Source organism: Chanodichthys erythropterus, chromosome 22, assembly GCF_024489055.1.
Source record: "Chanodichthys erythropterus isolate Z2021 chromosome 22, ASM2448905v1, whole genome shotgun sequence".
Taxonomy (NCBI): Eukaryota; Metazoa; Chordata; class Actinopteri; order Cypriniformes; family Xenocyprididae; genus Chanodichthys; species Chanodichthys erythropterus.
Genome location: NC_090242.1, coordinates 17,894,782 through 17,913,918, shown reverse-complemented (window position 1 = coordinate 17,913,918; position 19,137 = coordinate 17,894,782). Strand labels below are relative to the sequence as shown.

Below are 19,137 nucleotides of genomic sequence, written 5' to 3'. Positions count from 1 at the left end.
CAGCCATTGGATGAAACGGCATCGCGCCTCAGACTGAACGGCTTCAGGTCTCAGGGAAAACAACGTCAGCTGTGAGGTCTTCTACTATTAGGCATTGGACGAAAAGGCATCGGGCGAAACGGACTCAGAAAAAAAGGCATCAGGCGAAACGGACTCAGAATAAAAGGCATCAGGCGAAACGGACTCAGAATAAAAGGCATCAGGCATCAGGCGAAACGGACTCAGGTGGAGTGTGGGGCTTCGCATTGCCCCGCCCCATGTGACGTCACATGCACGCGGTTCAGATCAGAACAGAAGAACAAGGACAGATGGATGCAGAGGAGGTAAGCCCACATGATATATTTTATTTGTTTTAATTAAATGCAGAACAGAACATACATTTCGTGAATTTTATTTGCACTTTTAAAAAGTTAGTTAGCTAGCTTTAGCTTGCACTTGGCAGACTATTGTGATGTTAAAGCGTGTTCGCGCTATTGGGATAAAATCTTATTGTAATTTTTAATCCAATTGTATTAGTTTAACACGAACAGTTGCTGAATTAAATGGGATTTTGCCAAAATAATGGTTCTGTCTTAAAAACTATTTGTGTTTCAGTCGATCAAGAATGGATATGCAGATAAGTATCCTGAATTTAAGATGGCTTGTTTGTCTAACTAAATATATTGTTATGTTTTAATTGCCAAATCCAAAAATATGCTTATCTACAGAATATGTTGTTGAAACTTTCTTCAGAATAAAAAAAAAACTTCACGTAATGTGCCTTAACTTATTTGTAGATGAATTGATAAAATTGCTTTTTGATAATGGCTTCAAACAAAGAGAGATGTGCTCTTTTCTTGATGCTTCTGGATACAAAATCAGGTAATCTTTATGCTTACTTAAGGTTAATTGTGCTGCAGTGCTGCTTTGCTTATGTTTAATATACAGTAGGCTATACAAATGAAACATGTTTACAGAATCTTATGCTTTATCTTGCAGTGAAAGGCATCTAAGAAGATTAATAAAATCACTTGGTTTGAGACGGAGGAGTTTTGACAGGCCCCATAATGAAATTCGCCAAGCTGTTATGGTAAAGTATGTCTTAAAGCAGTGTTCCTCATTCCTGCTCCTGGAAAGCCACTTACCTTCAGATTTCAGTTCCAATAATTTTCCAAAGCACCTGCAACAAACTGCCTTAGGTTAAGAAACCCCTGTTAATACTTTAAAGGTATTATCAATGAGGGTTTTCTTAACCCAAGTGTGTTTCAACTGGACACTAGCTTTAATTACTTTGTAAACTCAAATACCATGTTTTGTTTCAGGTGCATGTAATTAAGTGGAGTTGAAACTAACCTCTGCAGGAAAGTGCCTCTCTCAGAGCAGGATTGTCAACCTACATATAGTGTTAATAATCCAAAATATTTATTTAGAGTGAGCTGAGGCACTGGTCACCTTGGCAAGGAATACGTGCAATGCACAAACGGGTTCGTGATGTCAGAGGAATCCAGCCTTGTTACAGGTACCTATATTAACCCTACTTTTTTTTTTTTTTTTTTTTTTTTTTTAAATATGGTCAAGATTGTTTTTTTTTTTTCATTACTTAATGTGTTTTCCCTCTGTTCTTTGTCTAGGAATGATGTGGCTCTAATAATGAGAGAACTTGATGGCAGTGGTCTTATTAGAAGATGTCCAGGGAAAAAAAGAATTGAACGTAGGAACTACTTCAGCCATGGACCAAATTACACTTGGCATATTGATGGTAAGTATTATTGAACATTACATAAATATTAAAAAACATATATTATTAAAGGGATAGTTAAGCCAAACTCTCTTCCCTGTGTAATTTCAAATCCACATGATTTTCTTTCAGTGGAAAACAAAAGGAGAAATTGTTTAGGGTTAAATGGAGTATTACAGTATGAGCACAATGTTAAAGATAATTCTAAACTACAGCATAAGTTGTTTTTTGCAGATTTAGGGTGTTGAAATTGATAGCATTTCCTTGGACAGCATGGGCTTTGATGGACCCAGCTAAGATCATAGAGGTGTAGGTTGTAGCCCAACCGACAGGCTGGTAGACTGCAGATTGTAGAGGTTTACACTATTATTTTGAAAAGAGCTTGGACGTTATGCTGCTGATTACTTATTTGTGTTTCATATGCAGAAGAAAGTTATATAGGTATCAAAAACATGAGAATAAGCGTAAAGCATAAACTATTCCTTCAAGTTTTCTATTTGATGTTTTTATTAAATAATTGATATTTATTGTGATGCATATTTTATCATTTGTTATAGGAAATGACAAATTGAAATTCTTTGGAATCTGGGTACATCTTGGTATTGATGGGTACGTTTCACAAATTTTATTGCCTTGTAATTTTAGCCTCTGAAATGTAGTCTAATTTGTTACTTTTTTTGTAAAAACAAGCCCATAGGTTTTTTTGTTGATGTACTTGCAATGCTCTTAATAGATTTTCTAGGAAAATTATTTGGCTTAAGGCTGGCACTTCTAACCGACAACAAACCTTCATTGCAAGGTACTTCTTTGATGCCATTCAGGAACACGGTGGTATGTATATTTGATGTCTTACAATAGTTATGATTGGAGAGAGCTTCTCATATTTATAAACAATATTATTATTATTATTATTAAAAATATTACTTTTATTTATTATAGGTTGCCCACGATTTATAAGAGCAGACCGAGGAAAGGAAAATCTCCTTGTTGGACAGATGCAAGTGGCATTTCACTTCCGAGAGGCTAGTGATCAAGGACGAGACTCCTTCAGAGTGGGCACATCAGTACATAATCAGGTATGTGAGCATAAAATGCAAATAGAAGATTTTTTTTTTTTTTTTTTTGTAACAAGAAATAACATTATTTTGTTTTATTAGCGAGCTGAATGCTTCAACAGTATGCTGAAGAAAACATGGATCAAAAAATGGCAGGTGATATTTGAGGTGAACTTTTAACTGGAACTGTCAAATGCTTATTGATGCTAATTAAAACATTTTTGTAATTTTTTTAAGTTTATAAAAATGTGCATTTTTAGGCCATGATGGAGTCTGGCATGCTCGATTTGGACAATCCTGTTCACATGTAAGTTAAATTTGTTGTCATCCCTCATGTTTCTGCTTACATTTAATGAAAAAATAAATACATGCTGCTAACTTATAGAAATTGCCTGCAATATACACACCTTCCCCTTCTTGAGAGAGAGCTGAACATGGAACAAAGACTCTGGAACACTCATGATATTCGCAAGCAACGGAATGTTCCAGGTCCATTTGGGAAACCAGACCTTCTTTTCAACTCCCCACCTGAAGGTATGCTTTTTATCTAAATTAAAATGGTTGAGAAAAGCAGTACCCAACTTGAAAAAGGAATTTGTATCTACCTGCAGGCTTTGCTGATATGCTCTGCAAAATAGATGATGACCTCCTACAGTATGCAGAACAGCTCATTTGTGATGTTGAGGAGCCTTTGTTGGTGGCAAACGAAGCATTCAGAAGAATTACTGAGGTAATTCTTCAGGATACCAACTTCCCATCATCACCAGATGGGTCATTTGCAGCTTACCTCATGCTGGTCGAGAAATTCACCACAGTCCTTGATTCAAGAGGAATTTCCATTCCATCCACATTTGCGGAGGCTAATGAAATATACCAGCTACTGGCCAATGAGTCATGGACTTTGTAACTGCTTATCAAACAAAATCTAAATATAGATGCCAAATGAATAAAAGAAATGCTACAAAGATGCAACACCTTTAATGATGTGAACATGAATTCCAACAAATAGTTAAACATTCATTTTAAGTTAGTTTTTTTTTTTTTTTTTTTTTTATCTGACAGTCAAGTCAAGTGACCTTTTTTTTGGAATTGCATAACAGTTGTACATTTGTTTTATATTGGTGTTTCACATTGGAACAATATCCATTAAACTGACATGAACATAACATGGAATTTTGTGTTAAGTTTTGTACATTATCCTGCACTCACTGCCTAAAATAAGTAAAGTATGTCAATGTTATTAGTATGTTCGGTTCAAACCACAAACAACAGTGTTAAAGAAAGAAGGGTTGTGACTAGAAATGTTAACATTTTACCAACAGTAGTATTTGTAGTACAAACTGAAAAAGAAATGTTACATTGTCCATGTAACTGAGGAAAGGTCCAACCGATGTCAGGTTTTGTATTTTACATTTACCATTCGTAACCGTAACGGCTCTTGAAATCTAGCCCCTCCAATGTTTTAATGGAAAGCACCACCGAGGAAGCTTCAGGCCTGGCTGCTGCATCATAGAGCAACATTTGATCAATAAACCTGTACTTGTCATTTAGGTGTTGCAAAGCATGTGGTGGCACCTTTGTGGCCATTAGACCGCACAGCTGTCTTTGGTTTTTGACTGTCCATGGTGCTGTTTTGGTGAAAATCTCTAGGTAAGTTGCTCCTAAGGACCAAATGTCAGAGCTTCTAGAAGCCTGTTCGAACTCAACAAGGCATTCTGGGGCCATATACAGAAAGGTCCCACCCATTGGCCCTATTCTTCCTCCAGTGAGTCTGCTTCCTTGTCGCAGTACAACTGTGTCTCTAATGTTGGCAAGCCCCCAGTCTGTGAGTACAGCCTTTTTGGAGAACTGGTCAATCTGTTAAGAGTAACAAAATAGTTTTTAAAACATTAAAATTATATAGCTTCTTCATATTTTTAAAGCCAATATCCTCATTTTAAGCTTACTATTAATTTTGGTTAGTATTAGGAAAAACTAAAATATTATATAAATGTATATCTTACCAAAACATTGGCTGGCTTTAAATCTTGATGGATTACATTTTTTGAATGGATGTACTCAATGGCCATTGAGATGTCCAGGGCAACAAAATAATTGTCATCTCCTTCAAACTAACAAAAAATAAAATACAAACTGGAATCACAAACTTATGAAAGGGTTGTACATTTCACCAAAGAGAGATACACAAACAAAACAGCAGAACCTTCACAAAAATTGACCATAAATTCAAACTACCACATACACAGTAAGAGACAAGTTTGCTAAGGTTATGTTGTCTCCTTTGATTTGCTTTACATGTGTTATTGTTTTTCAATTAAGAAAAGGTTGTCATTGCCTGATCAGAGCCAACAAAGTTATTTAGAAATAATAGTGGATTACTGATGTGTGCATTATAAAAGGTTTCAAAGATAACTTTTTCAGCCTGGTTTAATAGACAGGGCTTAGATTAAACTTAATTGAACTAAGGCCTAATTGTGGCTAAATTTAAGTAAGGACATTTAAGTAGCTTTTTTAAACATGCTTTAAGAAAAAAAAAACATTACTGGTGTGCATCTTGAGACAAAACAATGGCACTGACATTATACTAAGATATGTCAGTGTAAGTTGCTTTCAGTTAAAACAGCTCAAACATGCATTTTAGTCTAGGACTAGTTTAAGCCTGGTCTGCGAAACCAACAATTTTTCACAAATGTTACATGAAAGTGATTTTTTTTTACCTTAACACAAGAATGTTCATTGTGTAGTGCATCATCCAGGGTTGCACCATGTATATACTCATTTGCCAGGAGGAACGCATTGTCCGTACGGGCTGCAGCCATCAGTCGGACAATATTGGGATGGCTCAGTCGCCTATTAAGCACAATGAAGTGTATCAGGCATTTAGTAAATTATTAAAATCCTATGCACAGCCAAACCGTTACAGATGACAACAATATAACTAACACAGTAAAAATGCATTATTTGGTATTCCCAACTTTTCCATTCTTCCCAACTGTTAAAACTGATATAAGATTCAAATTAAAATTCATATTTAATTAATGATGAGAATCTTACAGTGAGACAAGAATCTCATGCTGGATGTCTTGGTCTGGAAGTCCTGCTGTGCCATACAGAATCTTTTTTATGGCAGCTGGGGTGCCCTGAAAATAACCTCTATATACTTTACCAAATGCACCTTCCCCCAACAGGCTCTCTTCATTGTAATGGATTAGGGACTCGTCCACATATGGCAGCCGCGGAACATATACTATGTAATAAAGATTTAAAAAAAAAAAAATTATATATATATATATATATATATATATAAAAATTTTATGCATTTAACATTAAATAATCTATCCACTATAAACAAACAAAATAAACAAACAAAAAAAATACTGCAAACTTATAGGTTTTGATTGGCAATATAACTTACGTGACGGTAATACGGTGACAACATTGGATGACACATAAAACACTTGATTTTGGGGACAACCGACTTCATCTACAGATTCTATGCCTTCGTTCATGGGATTCTCTGCAAGAATTTCTGGAGGTGTGTAACCACTTGCATTTTGCTCTGAAAAATCAATCAAATCCCATTAAAATGAACATCATGCCATGATTTACTCATTTACTCTTTTCTTATTTCCACTTGATGCACAAAACAGAAAAAAGTATCAATATTTATATAATTTTCTACACAACGACAGTTCATTCTGACCACAGATGTCAAGCTCCAGAAACCACAAAAACTAGCCATTTAATATACATTTAAAATTATGCAATATATTTAAAGTATTTTGGGGACAGTTGCACCAGTTGTGTGAAATTTAAAACTATTTGTGGTGTAAACAGGCATTAGGTTCTTTGCACTACTAAATATTCGATAGTGGCAACACTAACCAAATGAAATGCATGATATATGCATATAACAGAAATGCATGATGTGTCCAAATTACTGTACTGTTTACAAATTTAAAAACATTCTGAATCTTAAAAACAAAGTGTAACTAAATTAAATACATCATTAAGGAAAGACATTTAGTGTAATATTATAGTTTTGTATGAGTAATACACCAATTTTCTTTGTTCTTGATAATCTTGACATTTTTGGGAGCTCTGTTCAAAAGGCATATTGATATTGTTGATTAATTTTGTGTTGTATCCAAATAAGGACCTGTTTGAATATTCTAAATGCAAAAAAGCAATTGATTGAGATTCCATTCCACACTATCACATGGCTTTGGAAGACTTGAAATCTAGTGCACAACACATGGAAAACTTTTGTGGTCTTTTTTTGGAGCTGGACAGTAATCGTCACCATAAGCTGTAATTTACATCAAATTTAAATTTGGGGTGAACTACCCCTTTAAGAATATATCAGCGCTAATGAATCTCACTGTATCCAATTCTGAATTTGAATCAGGACTTCAGGATGTTTCTCTGCTTCTAAATGAATGCATGAATGAATGTATGAATGTATTTAAGTATGTATGTATGTTATCTTTCTGAACCTGGAACTGGATCAGCGCTTTCTGATATCCCAGCACGTTGACCTGAACCTAAGCTCCTCACTACACTTTGGTCTGTAGGTCTTCCTAAATATCTGGATCTCTTTGGTTGGAAATCCTACAAACAACCATCAAGATTATCAGTCTTGTCTAAACATCCAAATATTGAACAGTAATTTTTCAGTAAGACTTTATTTACAAATATAAATTAGTAAACTTAAGTTACCAAAGATGAGTCCACTTCACTTTCTTCAATTCCTTGGAAAAGAAGGGAGCAATACACAAATAAATGAAACGCATACTAAACAATAGAATTAAATGAACAACTATCATGAATTATAAAACATACATGGGATTTAAAATGTGTCATCAAAACTTATGGTACAGTACATACCTGATATTGAGCTGGTTTCATCAATGCAAATGACATCTGTAGATACAACATGCAATTGGTACTGTATTAAGACAATTTGTACTTGTATTAAGACAAGAGCAAATTTACATATAATTTCAACATTGTGATACCCATTTCTCTACGTCCAATGTAAAATGTTCGCTTCCAGAGGGTCGGGATCTCTGCCACAGATCCAAATTCCTGGTGGAACTGTTCCTTCGTCCATCTTGTCCCATCTGCCTGGCAGAGGGTAAACACACTCCCCTCTCTCTCTTTGTCTGACCAAAATGCCTCCTGGCCAAGTTTTAGGAGTTCATCATACCCCTCAGTGCCTGTGACAATCATCCGTGGTGGTGCCTCTTCAAGGATTATTTTTTGATATCTGCCTGGTTTTTTTGCAGTTCTTGGTTTCCACTCCATGGGAGTCATTTTTATCTTGTAACACAAGAGAAATAATAGGTTGGTTTAAGTGTTGACATTCCTTTAATTTTCCCAGAAACATTTTATATACAAATCATAATGGCTAACTAGATAGTAAAATGTAACAAGACAAACTTTGATGTTGGCTTGAGAAAGTTAAAAGTAGTTTTGACAGCATTAAGTTGGATGATTTTAAGTTTGAAATAGTTTTAGGTATGAAATAGTTTTAAGTTTCTTACATTAAAAAGCTAAAATTTTGGATGGATGGATAGACCTGAATTTGGTGCTTCTAGCTTGAAAGCCCTAGGGAAAGTAGTCAGACATTTTGGTCTCAGAAGAAGTTGTTTAAATAGCATTTCAGTAATTTGGCATTTTTCAAGCCAATTTAATAATAATAAAAAACTTAAGTAGTAGATCAGTAAGTTGGCTCTTTAAGGCTGACTCAAAGTGGGGTAAGCCATATTTTATTAACGCTGTTGGATATTTGAAATCAACCCAAACCCACCACTCTCTTCATTGGTCAGCCTCCAAATCTCACCCTTCAATTCTAACCACCCTGCTCCAAGTCGATCTTGGACCTCAGTCGCTGCTGGCATGTGGTTGAGTGCACTAACAATGACACTAAACACCTCATTCTCTAGTGGTCGTCAGTTTGCAGTGGTTTACCTTCACAACTATCACTAGCTGGCCACTGTTTCACATGCAATGCAAGAGTGGATGTCTGTTCATCACAGCTGATGTGCAAAAAAATAATGCTTCACGGAAAATAAACGAATAACGATAAATGAATGATGCACGTGTGAAGCAAAATCAAAGCAGCTTCCGTGTCTGTTCTCAGGCCTTCACGCTTAGCTCTCTCCAGCGCTGGAAAGCTTTTCTAATACTAACGTGGGTCCTAAAGCGCTTGCCCCATCAGAAACCTTCATTCCAATGATATTCTTTTGAGCTCTTTTGTATTGTGGCTCATCTCTGTTTCTGCCGTCTTTCTTTAAATCTCTCTCTTGCTCGTTCTGTCTCCTCAACGTCACAGACCTGCCAACCTTGGAAAATGTTTTCGAGTACAAGTTTTTTTTTTTTTTTTTTTTTTTGGGGGGGGGGGGGGGGGGGGGTCATGTATTTTTTAACATTTTTGAGAATACAATACACAAAGCACACACACACACCCATCTTTGTTAATCTAATTTTGACTGTTAAAGGTTTTTTTTTTAAATTTCACTCCACCTGCTCAAAAGCATTTCTTAAATTCATGATTAATATTGCATTGCATAATATGTGCTTATACAAACTGACAACCACAAGTGAATCGCATTCATATATTTAATATGGACTAAACATTTTGTTTGCAATTTCAAGTAGGCTGTATTTACATACAACTAACCTGACAGTTGAGTCTTTTATACAGGTTTTGTAATGAAAACTAGTCTAAAATTAAGAAACCCTTAGAAAACAGTAAACATTGAGTTTACATGTGATTCATTTCAAATACTTAATTTATTATTACAATATCCAAATTTGATACTAAATCACAAAGAAAAAAAGGCGTTCTATTTGTAACGTGCTGTCTTTGAATTATAAACAAGACAAACATTCACTGAATAAAGGTTTGCCAATACAAACATATTTATAGAAAACAATTGACAATTAATAGAAAGGACCAATAAGAGCAAAACGCATCCAGTATTCAAGAATAGGCTATCAACAAGTTAGTCATATAACGAGGGCGGGGTTGTGTTAAACATTACCGAATCTTAAAAAAAAAAATGGATGTATAAATTAAAAAAGTTTTCTGACAAAAAAAAAACAAAACAAGCAAGAACAAATTTTAAACCAATTTTCATTTTACATTGATCTTCCCTCTCTGTGTGCGCGCGCGTTTGTTTATGAAAGAGAGCTCGTGCAGCACTGAGACGGTACTTTTAAATGCATAAGTAACTAATGTGCTAGTTTTCATACAAAATAATTAGGCTATGTAACATAATTAGGTACTTTATTGATAATAATAATTAGTGTCTTTTTATTGATAGGCCATACGCATTTGTCAATCATCCCCGCTTGCTATTTGGGGAAATGAACCCAGCGCTATGATTGGTCGAACTCTTTTGCGGGATTTGAGTACTACGCGTGCACAGAGGAGTCACTGGGTTTTTGCGTAATATAGAGTGACAAATCGTACCAGCGTACTTTGAGGTCAAAATGCGTACCCGCTATACAAAATGCGTACATGTTGGCAGGTCTGGCATCATACGCCCCAATGCTGATTGGTTACCATTTGTTGTTGGTGCTGGCTCGACTAACTTCCAAACAGTGTTTTTGAAATATGGCTTACCCCACCTTTAATAATTGCAGCTACTAACCTTTAAAAGGGGTTTTCCTTTTTGACGAAGGGGAAACTGGCATTTCTTCACCTGTGGTTTCATTAACTGTTTTGCTTTGGTAAAAATATGTGCTGCATCTGTAATACATACATAAGATTTCTATTAAACTATCATTTTGAAATGAAAGAATTGACAACCAAGCAAACAAACAACTTGTTATAATGACAGTTGAATTTACTTTCCTTGGTAAATATTAGCAAACTAGGGTATGGAAAAATTTGTTTATCCTCTTGGTCTTTAAATCAAAATTTTCACAAAATATGTAACCATTACTCTTAATTATATATACATGTAAAATACAAATAATTGTATATATTGGACTGTACTGATATATATATATATATATACAGTACAGTCCAAAAGTTTGGAACCACTAAGATTTTTAATGTTTTTAAAAGAAGTTTCGTCTGCTCACCAAGGCTACATTTATTTAATTAAAAATACAGTGAAAAACAGTAATATTGTGAAATATTATTACAATTTAAAATAACTGTGAACTATTTAAATATATTTGACAAAGTAATTTATTCCTGTGATGCAAAGCTGAATTTTCAGCATCATTACTCCAGTCTTCAGTGTCACATGATCCTTCAGAAATCATTCTAATATGCTGATTTGCTGCTCAATAAACATTTATGATTATTTTCAATGTTGAAAACAGTTGTGTACTTTTTTTTTTTTCAGGATTCCTTGATGAATAGAAAGTTCAAAAGAACAGCATTTATCTGAAATACAAAGCTTCTGTAGCATTATACACTACCGTTCAAAAGTTTGGGGTCAGTAAGAATTTTTATTTTTATTTTTTTGAAAAGAAATTAAAGAAATTAATACTTTTATTCAGCAAGGATGCATTAAATCAATCAAAAGTGGCAGTAAAGACATTTATAATGTTACAAAAGATTAGATTTCAGATAAACACTGTTCTTTTGAACTTTCTATTCATCAAATAATCCTGAAAAAAAATATTGTGCACAAATATTTTGTACAATTGTACACATTAAATGTTTCTTGAGCAGCAGATCAGCATATTAGAATGATTTCTGAAGGATCATGTGACACTGAAGACTGGAGTAATGATGCTGAAAATTCAGCTTTGATCACAGGAATAAATTACTTTGTGAAATATATTCAAATAGAAAACAGTTATTTTAAATTGTAATAATATTTCACAATATTACTGTTTTTACTGTATTTTTAATTAAATAAATGTAGCCTTGGTGAGCAGACGAAACTTCTTTTAAAAACATTAAACATCTTAGTGGTTCCAAACTTTTGAGCTGTACTGTATATATATATTTATATACACACACAATTATTTATGTGTGTATTTTTATTTATTTGTTACTCAAATATATGTGACCCTTCCTTTAAAACTTTGTGCAATCCCCTTTTGACAAAATAACAGCTCTGAATTTTCTGAAGAATGCATGACAATATATCTGCGACTATTACTCCATTGTTCAGATTCAGAGGTCTATGCCATTGGACTCTCTTTGTTAAGTTTAGATCAGAATAATGAAAAGACAAACCAATTTGCTCATATATACCAAGGGTGACAATATTTCTGTAAGACGCTATACATTTTTCGTCTTCTTACCCATAAACGCCTTCTGATTTTTGACTTCTTTTGTTTCTAGAATGTTAAAGAGAAAAGCAAAGTATGTAGGCTAGATAGAAGAAAAGTAATTAAATAAATATAAGTTTTCCTATATGTAAAGATAAAAACAGTATACCTGATGTTCCTTCCTCCGCAGTATGCTCATCTCCACTTAATAAATGCTTCACTCTGGCATCAAAGCCTTTTTGAGTAAGCTCATCTACAAATAAGGCAAAGTACAAGTGAATATAACTTGCGTAAGTTTCCATGCACGTGCAGTGATACTCTATGTAATATATAACTACAACATTATTCAATTATACAATAAAAAGCCCATTACATACCATTATCCAGCTGTTGCCTCAGCCTGTCATACGCCTTGAACTTCATATTTCTATTCTTAAAAAAGTTATACAATATCACGTTAGCATATTACTACTGATGGAAATGGCATTAACTGAGTGGACTGAAGTTTGGGGGGAGGGGAAGTGGTACTCTCAATTATATTTCAGATGTATTTAAATATAAAAACTTACATTATCTATAATATAGAATATATAAAACAATTAACTTATTTCCGTCCGTCCCCATCATTTCCAGCCTTATTATTTGCTTTTGATTAGTGTAATGTTAGCTTATTATCTGTTTGTTTTTTTTGTTTCACATTTTAATCAAGCAATCCAATAGCGCGAACACGCTTTAACATCACAATAGTCTGCCGAGTGCAAGCTAAAGCTAGCTAACTAACTTTTTAAAAGTGCAAATAAAATTCACGAAATGTATGTTCTGTTCTGTATAAAACGTAATTAGTGTAGCATTTAATTAAAACAAATAAAATATATCATGTGGGCTTACCTCCTCTGCATCCATCTGTCCTTGTTCTTCTGTTCTGATCTGAACCGCGTGCATGTGACGTCAAATGGGGCGGGGCAATGCGAAGCCCCACACTCCACCTGAGTCCGTTTCACCTGATGCCTTTTATTCTGAGTCCGTTTCGCCTGATGCCTTTTATTCTGAGTCCGTTTCGCCTGATGCCTTTTATTCTGAGTCCGTTTCGCCCGATGCCTTTTCGTCCAATGCCTAATAGTAGAAGACCTCACAGCTGACGTTGTTTTCCCTGAGACCTGAAGCCGTTCAGTCTGAGGCGCGATGCCGTTTCATCCAATGGCTGAAACGTTTTCGTTGTACGACTGAGGTCTAAGAATGTCCTAATATGAACACCGTAATAGAGGTTTTTATAGTAACTATGAAATACATTGTATCAAATGTAGTCCGTATTATCCTTGTACGTTTTTCCAGGTAGATTTGAATGAAGCCATTCAAATGTTTGAGGGGAAAAAAAATTCTATCAAAAAAATCTAGCGATCTGTACATTTAAATCTGGCGCACAAGCAAAAACATCTTTTTGTTTCAGTAAGCAATGAGTGCTCCATATACTCAGAAGAATACTTGGGTAAGTTCAACTAAAAATGAAAATTCTGTCATTAATTACTCATCCTCATGTCGTTCTACACCTGTAAGACCTTCGTTCACCTTCGGAACACAAATTAAGATATTTTTGATCAAATCCGATGGCTCAGTGAGCCCTGCATTGACAGCAATAACACTCCCTTTTTCAGTGCCCAGAAAGCTACTAAAAACATTTTTAAAACAGTGGTTCAATTTTAATATTATAAAGTGACGAGCAGGACTGGGCAAAAATACATCGAAATGTATTTTAAAATAAAATACCAAATACCTTCATTTTAAGTGTATCTAAATAAACTACAAAATACAGCAGTCACACCATGTATCAAAAAAACTACTGTATTTTTGTATTTTAAAAATACTAAAAAATACTTTACAAGGGAGAACAAGTCAAGTCTTTTACAAGTCTTCGTAAACCTTCCATCAATTGGCCCATTTGATCTATCCCTTCACCATTACACTGACTCAGCTGATTAAGTAAAAAATGTTTGATAGCAACAGTTTTTCTCTGCATGAGTCATGCAATAAATCTGACATATACAACCAGTTAAAGGCAAAATGTGTAGGATTTTTGGATTAAAATATCCTTGATGATATTTGCTGATTCTTGATGTCTGTGTTTGCCATGATAGATTAATTTTAGTGCTCATATTAAAATCGGCTGTCTGATTGCTGCAGGATTCCATGCTGTAGTAACGCAGGGTTTATAATGTAAATGTATTAACAGCAACAGATTAGATTCAAATGACATTAGACCATTCTATGATGACTACAAAACAAGCAACAGATAACCATCACCATCTGATGTCACTTTGCTTTAGCTTCCTTTGCTACCGCACATGTGTTTAACAAACACACTATCACATCAGCCAGAAAAGACAAATGTAAGAGTTAAGAGCCCAACTAATGGAACCATTCACCATTATGGTGACTTCAAATGAAGCACATTAGAGTTAAACCCCTGTTAATTCTCAATAACAACTTTTGTAGATGGCTAAAATGAATAAAGTCAGTCTGGTTAGTAATAAGTGAAGCTGGTAATGCTGTTTGTGGAGTTGTTTAATCCTCCTCTGTTGAGATCTTGAGAGATTTAATGTCTTTCATCTTCAGCTGATTTCATCTAAGGCTGTGGCTGAAGTCAGTTGTAGTTCTTGAGTTTCTGCTCATCTCTTTTTCTGTTCTCTTTTTTCCTTCAGTCATTCTGCTTTTAAACAGGCGTATAAAGGCTCAGATGACTCTATACTACACAGATTTTGTGGCTCATATAAGGTCATTTCTGGTTTATTTCTTTGTGCACTGTGCAAAAAAAAATGTGTACAAAAATATTAATCTGGAAAAAAAGCAAAAATAAAGAGCATTCTTTTTTATTTTACTAAAAGGAAATTCTTCATTATTTACTTTATGCTAAAATCAGCAAAAAAATGTGTATTCACAAGAGATGCACCACTTCTGCATTTGGTATTTCAACATGCAGAAGTGGTGCATCTCTTGTGAATACACATTTTTTGAATACACATGACTCCTTCTGTGAATCTAATGCAAAAGCAACCTACAGAACATGCAAATTAATTTCCAGTGATTATTGCGTAGCTCTGAGTCGATGCTCTGAGTCAACATAAAGTCTGTCATCTCAAACTTGATCTAAGGACACAGACGATCCAGTGAGTTTGATTGTAAAAGCTTGTTTTTTTTCAAGTATGTTTTGCTTTAACTTTTAATACAGTTTTTATGAAATAGGTAAATGTATTTGTGCTCTTTCACTTTGGTCTAATAAAATTCACATTTTGTCTTGTTATGTTACTGACATGTCTCATAAACCTAAAAGATTTTGAGGACTGGCACATCAAACCCAAAAAACTATTGCTGGCAATGAATCGCACTTCATGCTGGCTAATAATTATACAGAAATTTACAACAAAAGAAAAAGTGCATTTTCAAAGTACTTCATACTCAAAAGTAACTTCATTTTGATTTCCCAAAAAATACAATACCTCCATTTTTCACCAATCCAAAAGTCTCACCATGTATAAAAATAAGATAATTTTATGGCAGTTTTGGTCGCTTTTCTAAAAGTATCTCCTCTAAACATTCTATAAGAACAGGATCCACTTTTGGATCTACTTTATTAGCAAACCAGTGGCCGTAGTTTAAGAGCCATCTGAGCTCAGCAGCACCATAAATACACACAGCTCGTACATGGACTCCTGTGCACGGTGGGTATAGATCCTCTTCTAAATATGACCACTTCACCAGGCGAGTTTTACTGATCAGTTCTGAGATCTCAGGATCAGATCTCGGCACCTCACCTGGTACTCCAGGCACACGAACCAGAGTCGCCCAGAAATGTTCATCAGGTGAGTATGTATCTTCAGACCAAGCCAAGAAATCTCTGGCTAGGAAACTCCAGTGAACAAAAACCACAAATTCCCTTGAGAGAGTAAAGTATGCACTGCCCACAAACATTTCAATGTTGTGAGGAGGTGGAGATTTCTCCTCAGAAGTGCTGACAGGTGTGTCGTAGTACTCAGAGTTGTTATTTTTCAGGATATGATGAACACTCCAGCGCTGTTTCTTTCCTCCAGGCCACTTGCTCTCCACCATGTTCCTGCCTTTCAGCTCCTTTAGATCCGACACCAGCTCGGCGTTTGTCCGCAGTGGAAAGTCCTGACCACACAGGTTGATGACATACTTCCACTTAACCTCAGAATCTAGGAGGTCAGACAGGCAATTGAGATCCGCTCTGAGTCGTGAGATACCTGCATATTGAACCCTCTCCAGTTTTGAGGCAATGAAGACGTTGGGAATGCAGCGGGCCAAACCTTTAATTGCTGAAATAAAGTCAGCTGAAGACTTCAGATCATAATGTATGCAATATATGTTATGCGGCATATAAATGGCCCTGAGCAACCTCTCCACAAGAGCCGCATCCTGGTGAACAACCAAAGAGTAAGCAAGAGGAAATTCACGCTCAAATTCAGTGCCTTGAATCCCATCATAGCCCTGTGTCACAACAAACCAATCACAATCAGAGGTGGCATTCACGATAGTCTGGTCAGTTGCCCCTACATAGGTTTTTTGCTTGCGGATGGCTAAAGTTTTGCTCACTTCCCCAGGTTCCATTTCATATATTGCTGTGCAGTTAATGCCATATTTTACTGTCAGCCGCAGCCTTTCAGACAATCCTGCTTCCTGTCCTCCTCCTTCATTTAGTTTTAAAATTATGATCATAAAACAACATATAAGTCCCATTGTTAAAAAGACAAATATAACATTTCTCAGTTTGCAGTGAAGCCAAAATCTTCTCATTCTGTAGGGAAAAATGAAAGCTCATGTTAGTAAAATTCATGCAACCGTAATGCAACAATGAATTTGAGGTTGCGTATGCCAAATAGGAAGTGCTGCCACACATTTGGATATCTAAAGTCCACATCTGGCTCCTATACTCTGGAATAGCCTTCCTGATAAGATTCCTGACAGATTCAAGCCAAGCATTTACATAATGCATTGTACTCCAGTTATATCAGATCAATTGCACATGACTATCTTTGCTTAATGTTATGAACAGCAGCTACACTAATTGTTCTCCATTTGATTTTCTGTTTATCTCAGATGCCCATCCTGACTAGAGAATAAATCAACTCCAGTTTGGATCCAGCCTCTTATGAAGACTTCAGATGCCTTAACACTTGTGAAGAGACGACCCAAACCCCCGCAAGGACTTTCAGATGATGCAAACCCTGGATCAACATGCACCGTTCCAATTTTTCTATATATCCTAATCATTAACATAGCAATTCATTACTTCCATGAGATCATTGTTTCTACCGTAAAATTAATACATTGCTTAAATTAATCATTGTTAGCTAACTGTGTGATGTGTACATTTCTGAAATTACATAATTTGGACACAATGGCAGTAATTTGCTTACAATTCATTGATTCTCATAATTTTTCATTTTTTTAATGTTTATATTTTTTCGTAATAAATTATTGCTGTGAATTTCACCTTCTTTATTATACTTTTTTTTTTTTTTGTAATGTTGCCATTATTTGATTTTTCTTCATTGTTACTATGCACTTAAAACGTTTTGAGAAGAATATTTGCTGTGTTGCTGTGAATTGAATCTTTTTCAAAATTATGTTTGCAATGTTGATTGTTTGATGTTTTTCATTGATACTGTCATATGCACTTCTAGTGTTTTTAGATGAAATATTTGATGTAGCAGTGATATTGCTGTGAATATCATGTTTTTCAATATTTGTTTTTGTATTGTTGCTGTTTTAAAATGTACTTAATTTTAAGTAAATATGTTTTAATATCCTAAGATGTGATTTTGTTTTATTCGGTGTTACTATCAGCAAACACTAACAGGTAGGCTACATTAGTGTTGAGCGATATGAGCGACCTCACTTGTACGAATTCGTACGATTTTCTAAACCCCAGTGACGGTTTAGGGGCGGGGTTTGGGGCGTATGAATTCATAGCCTACGAATTTGTAAAATACGTACGAATTGCCGTGAGATCGTGTTGGACGTTTAGTATGTAAAATAAGATGCTGACTGTCAAGTCCCTAAAATTCTGCCTTTGGTCAAAGAATATACAGTAACAAGAAGCAACACTCAATAGAAAGTTCCATTGAAACACCGGCACCCAGAAGCGGCCCTGCGTTTCCGTCATTTTGGGGTGAAAACGAGTCGCAGTCCACTAGTTTCTATGGCAATATCAGCTGCTTTGATTAAAAAAAAAAAAACGTACATTAAAGCTGAAATCCAACCTGAATGATGACAACACAGAATAAAATACTATCAGTGATCAAATCCTTTTTACAGTTTATTTTACAGACTTTCTGTTTAAGTCTTCCACTTTTTTCACAAAACCTTTGCTCTCTAGAAACCCAGTCAGTTTGGGTTAAAATTCTTATAAAAGCCTTATAAACACTAAATCAATAACAACATATGAAATTAAATTAAAGGGTTAGTTCACCCAAAAATGAAAATTCTGTCATTTATTACTTACCCTCATGTCGTTTCACACCCGTAAGACCTTCGTTAATCTTTGGAACACAAATTAAAATATTTTAGTTGAAATCCGATGACTCTGTGAGGCCTCCATAGGGAGCAATGTCACTTCCTCTGTCAAGATCCATAAAAGTACTAACAACATATTTAAATCAGTTCATGTGAGTACAGTGGTTCAATATTAATATTAGCCTATAAAGCGACGAGAATATTTTTGGTGCGGCAAAAAACAAAATAACTTATTTAGCGATGACCGATTTCAAATCACTGCTTCAGAAAGCATCGGAGCATAAATGAATCAGTGTATCGAATCATGAATCGGATCGCGGGTCAAACTGTCAACGGCTGAAATCACGTGACTTTGGCGCTCCGAACTGCAGATTCGATACACAGATTCACTGTGCTCTGATGCTTCATGAAGCAGTGTTTTGAAATCGGCCATCACTAAATAAGTCGTTATTAATTTTTTTTGCCGCACCAAAAGTCTCGTCGCTTTATAATATTAATATAGATCCACTGTACTCACATGAACTGATTTAAATATGTTGTTAGTACGTTACCTTTATGGATCTTGACAGAGGAAGTGACATTGCTCCCTAT

At 35.1% G+C, this 19,137-nt stretch overlaps 3 protein-coding genes across 5 annotated transcripts in view; 1 reads left to right on the top strand and 2 right to left on the bottom strand.

The window, feature by feature from the left end:
- The first annotated feature begins 745 nt into the window (after positions 1-745).
- LOC137012240 (uncharacterized) lies at positions 746-3,679 on the top strand. The gene is made up of 11 exons (XM_067375374.1): positions 746-861; positions 979-1,069; positions 1,410-1,498; positions 1,611-1,738; positions 2,275-2,326; positions 2,451-2,548; positions 2,657-2,793; positions 2,875-2,940; positions 3,033-3,079; positions 3,158-3,306; positions 3,384-3,679. The coding sequence occupies exons 1-11, from the start codon at positions 755-757 to the stop codon at positions 3,677-3,679; spliced, it is 1,260 nt and encodes a 419-aa protein (XP_067231475.1). The 5' UTR covers positions 746-754.
- Positions 3,680-3,829: 150 nt separating this feature from the next.
- Positions 3,830-14,896, bottom strand: LOC137013096 (uncharacterized). Of its 2 annotated transcripts, XM_067376704.1 has the most exons (14): positions 12,907-14,896; positions 12,396-12,450; positions 12,188-12,271; positions 12,052-12,087; positions 10,434-10,531; positions 7,791-8,094; positions 7,660-7,695; positions 7,492-7,523; positions 7,269-7,383; positions 6,188-6,331; positions 5,827-6,019; positions 5,490-5,622; positions 4,776-4,883; positions 3,830-4,629 (listed from the first exon to the last, which is right to left on the bottom strand). In XM_067376704.1, exons 1-14 carry the CDS (start codon positions 12,958-12,960, stop codon positions 4,186-4,188), a joined length of 1,836 nt encoding a protein of 611 aa, XP_067232805.1. In that variant the 5' UTR covers positions 12,961-14,896; the 3' UTR covers positions 3,830-4,185. The 2 variants fall into 2 exon arrangements, with proteins under 2 accessions (XP_067232805.1, XP_067232806.1); XM_067376705.1 differs by lacking the exons at positions 12,052-12,087; positions 12,188-12,271; positions 12,396-12,450; positions 12,907-14,896 and adding an exon at positions 8,319-8,382 and having other exon boundaries at positions 10,434-10,518.
- A 203-nt stretch (positions 14,897-15,099) lies between these two features.
- LOC137013098 (beta-1,3-galactosyl-O-glycosyl-glycoprotein beta-1,6-N-acetylglucosaminyltransferase 4-like) overlaps positions 15,100-19,137 on the bottom strand; it is a 5,902-nt gene continuing 1,864 nt past the window's right edge. For both annotated transcript variants that reach the window (XM_067376706.1, XM_067376707.1), the window contains one exon: positions 15,100-16,825. In XM_067376706.1, coding sequence (XP_067232807.1) covers positions 15,562-16,824 — 1,263 coding nt within the window. In that variant the 5' untranslated portion in view covers position 16,825 and the 3' untranslated portion in view covers positions 15,100-15,561. The remainder of the gene's footprint in view (positions 16,826-19,137) is intronic.

Bases quoted from the DNA above. Each gene is read 5' to 3' on its own strand.
- LOC137012240 (XM_067375374.1), top strand. From the start codon at position 755: ATGTGCCTTAACTTATTTGTAGATGAATTGATAAAATTGCTTTTTGAT. The intron at 1,070-1,409 runs GTAAAGTATGTC...ATATTTATTTAG, and splicing joins AAATTCGCCAAGCTGTTATG to AGTGAGCTGAGGCACTGGTC. The intron at 2,549-2,656 runs GTATGTATATTT...TATTTATTATAG, and splicing joins TGCCATTCAGGAACACGGTG to GTTGCCCACGATTTATAAGA.
- LOC137013096 (XM_067376704.1), bottom strand. From the start codon at position 12,960: ATGCACGCGGTTCAGATCAGAACAGAAGAACAAGGACAGATGGATGCA. The intron at 10,532-12,051 runs GTAAGAAGACGA...TATGTATTACAG, and splicing joins AAATCAGAAGGCGTTTATGG to ATGCAGCACATATTTTTACC. The intron at 7,696-7,790 runs GTATCACAATGT...TTGTATCTACAG, and splicing joins CATTGGACGTAGAGAAATGG to ATGTCATTTGCATTGATGAA.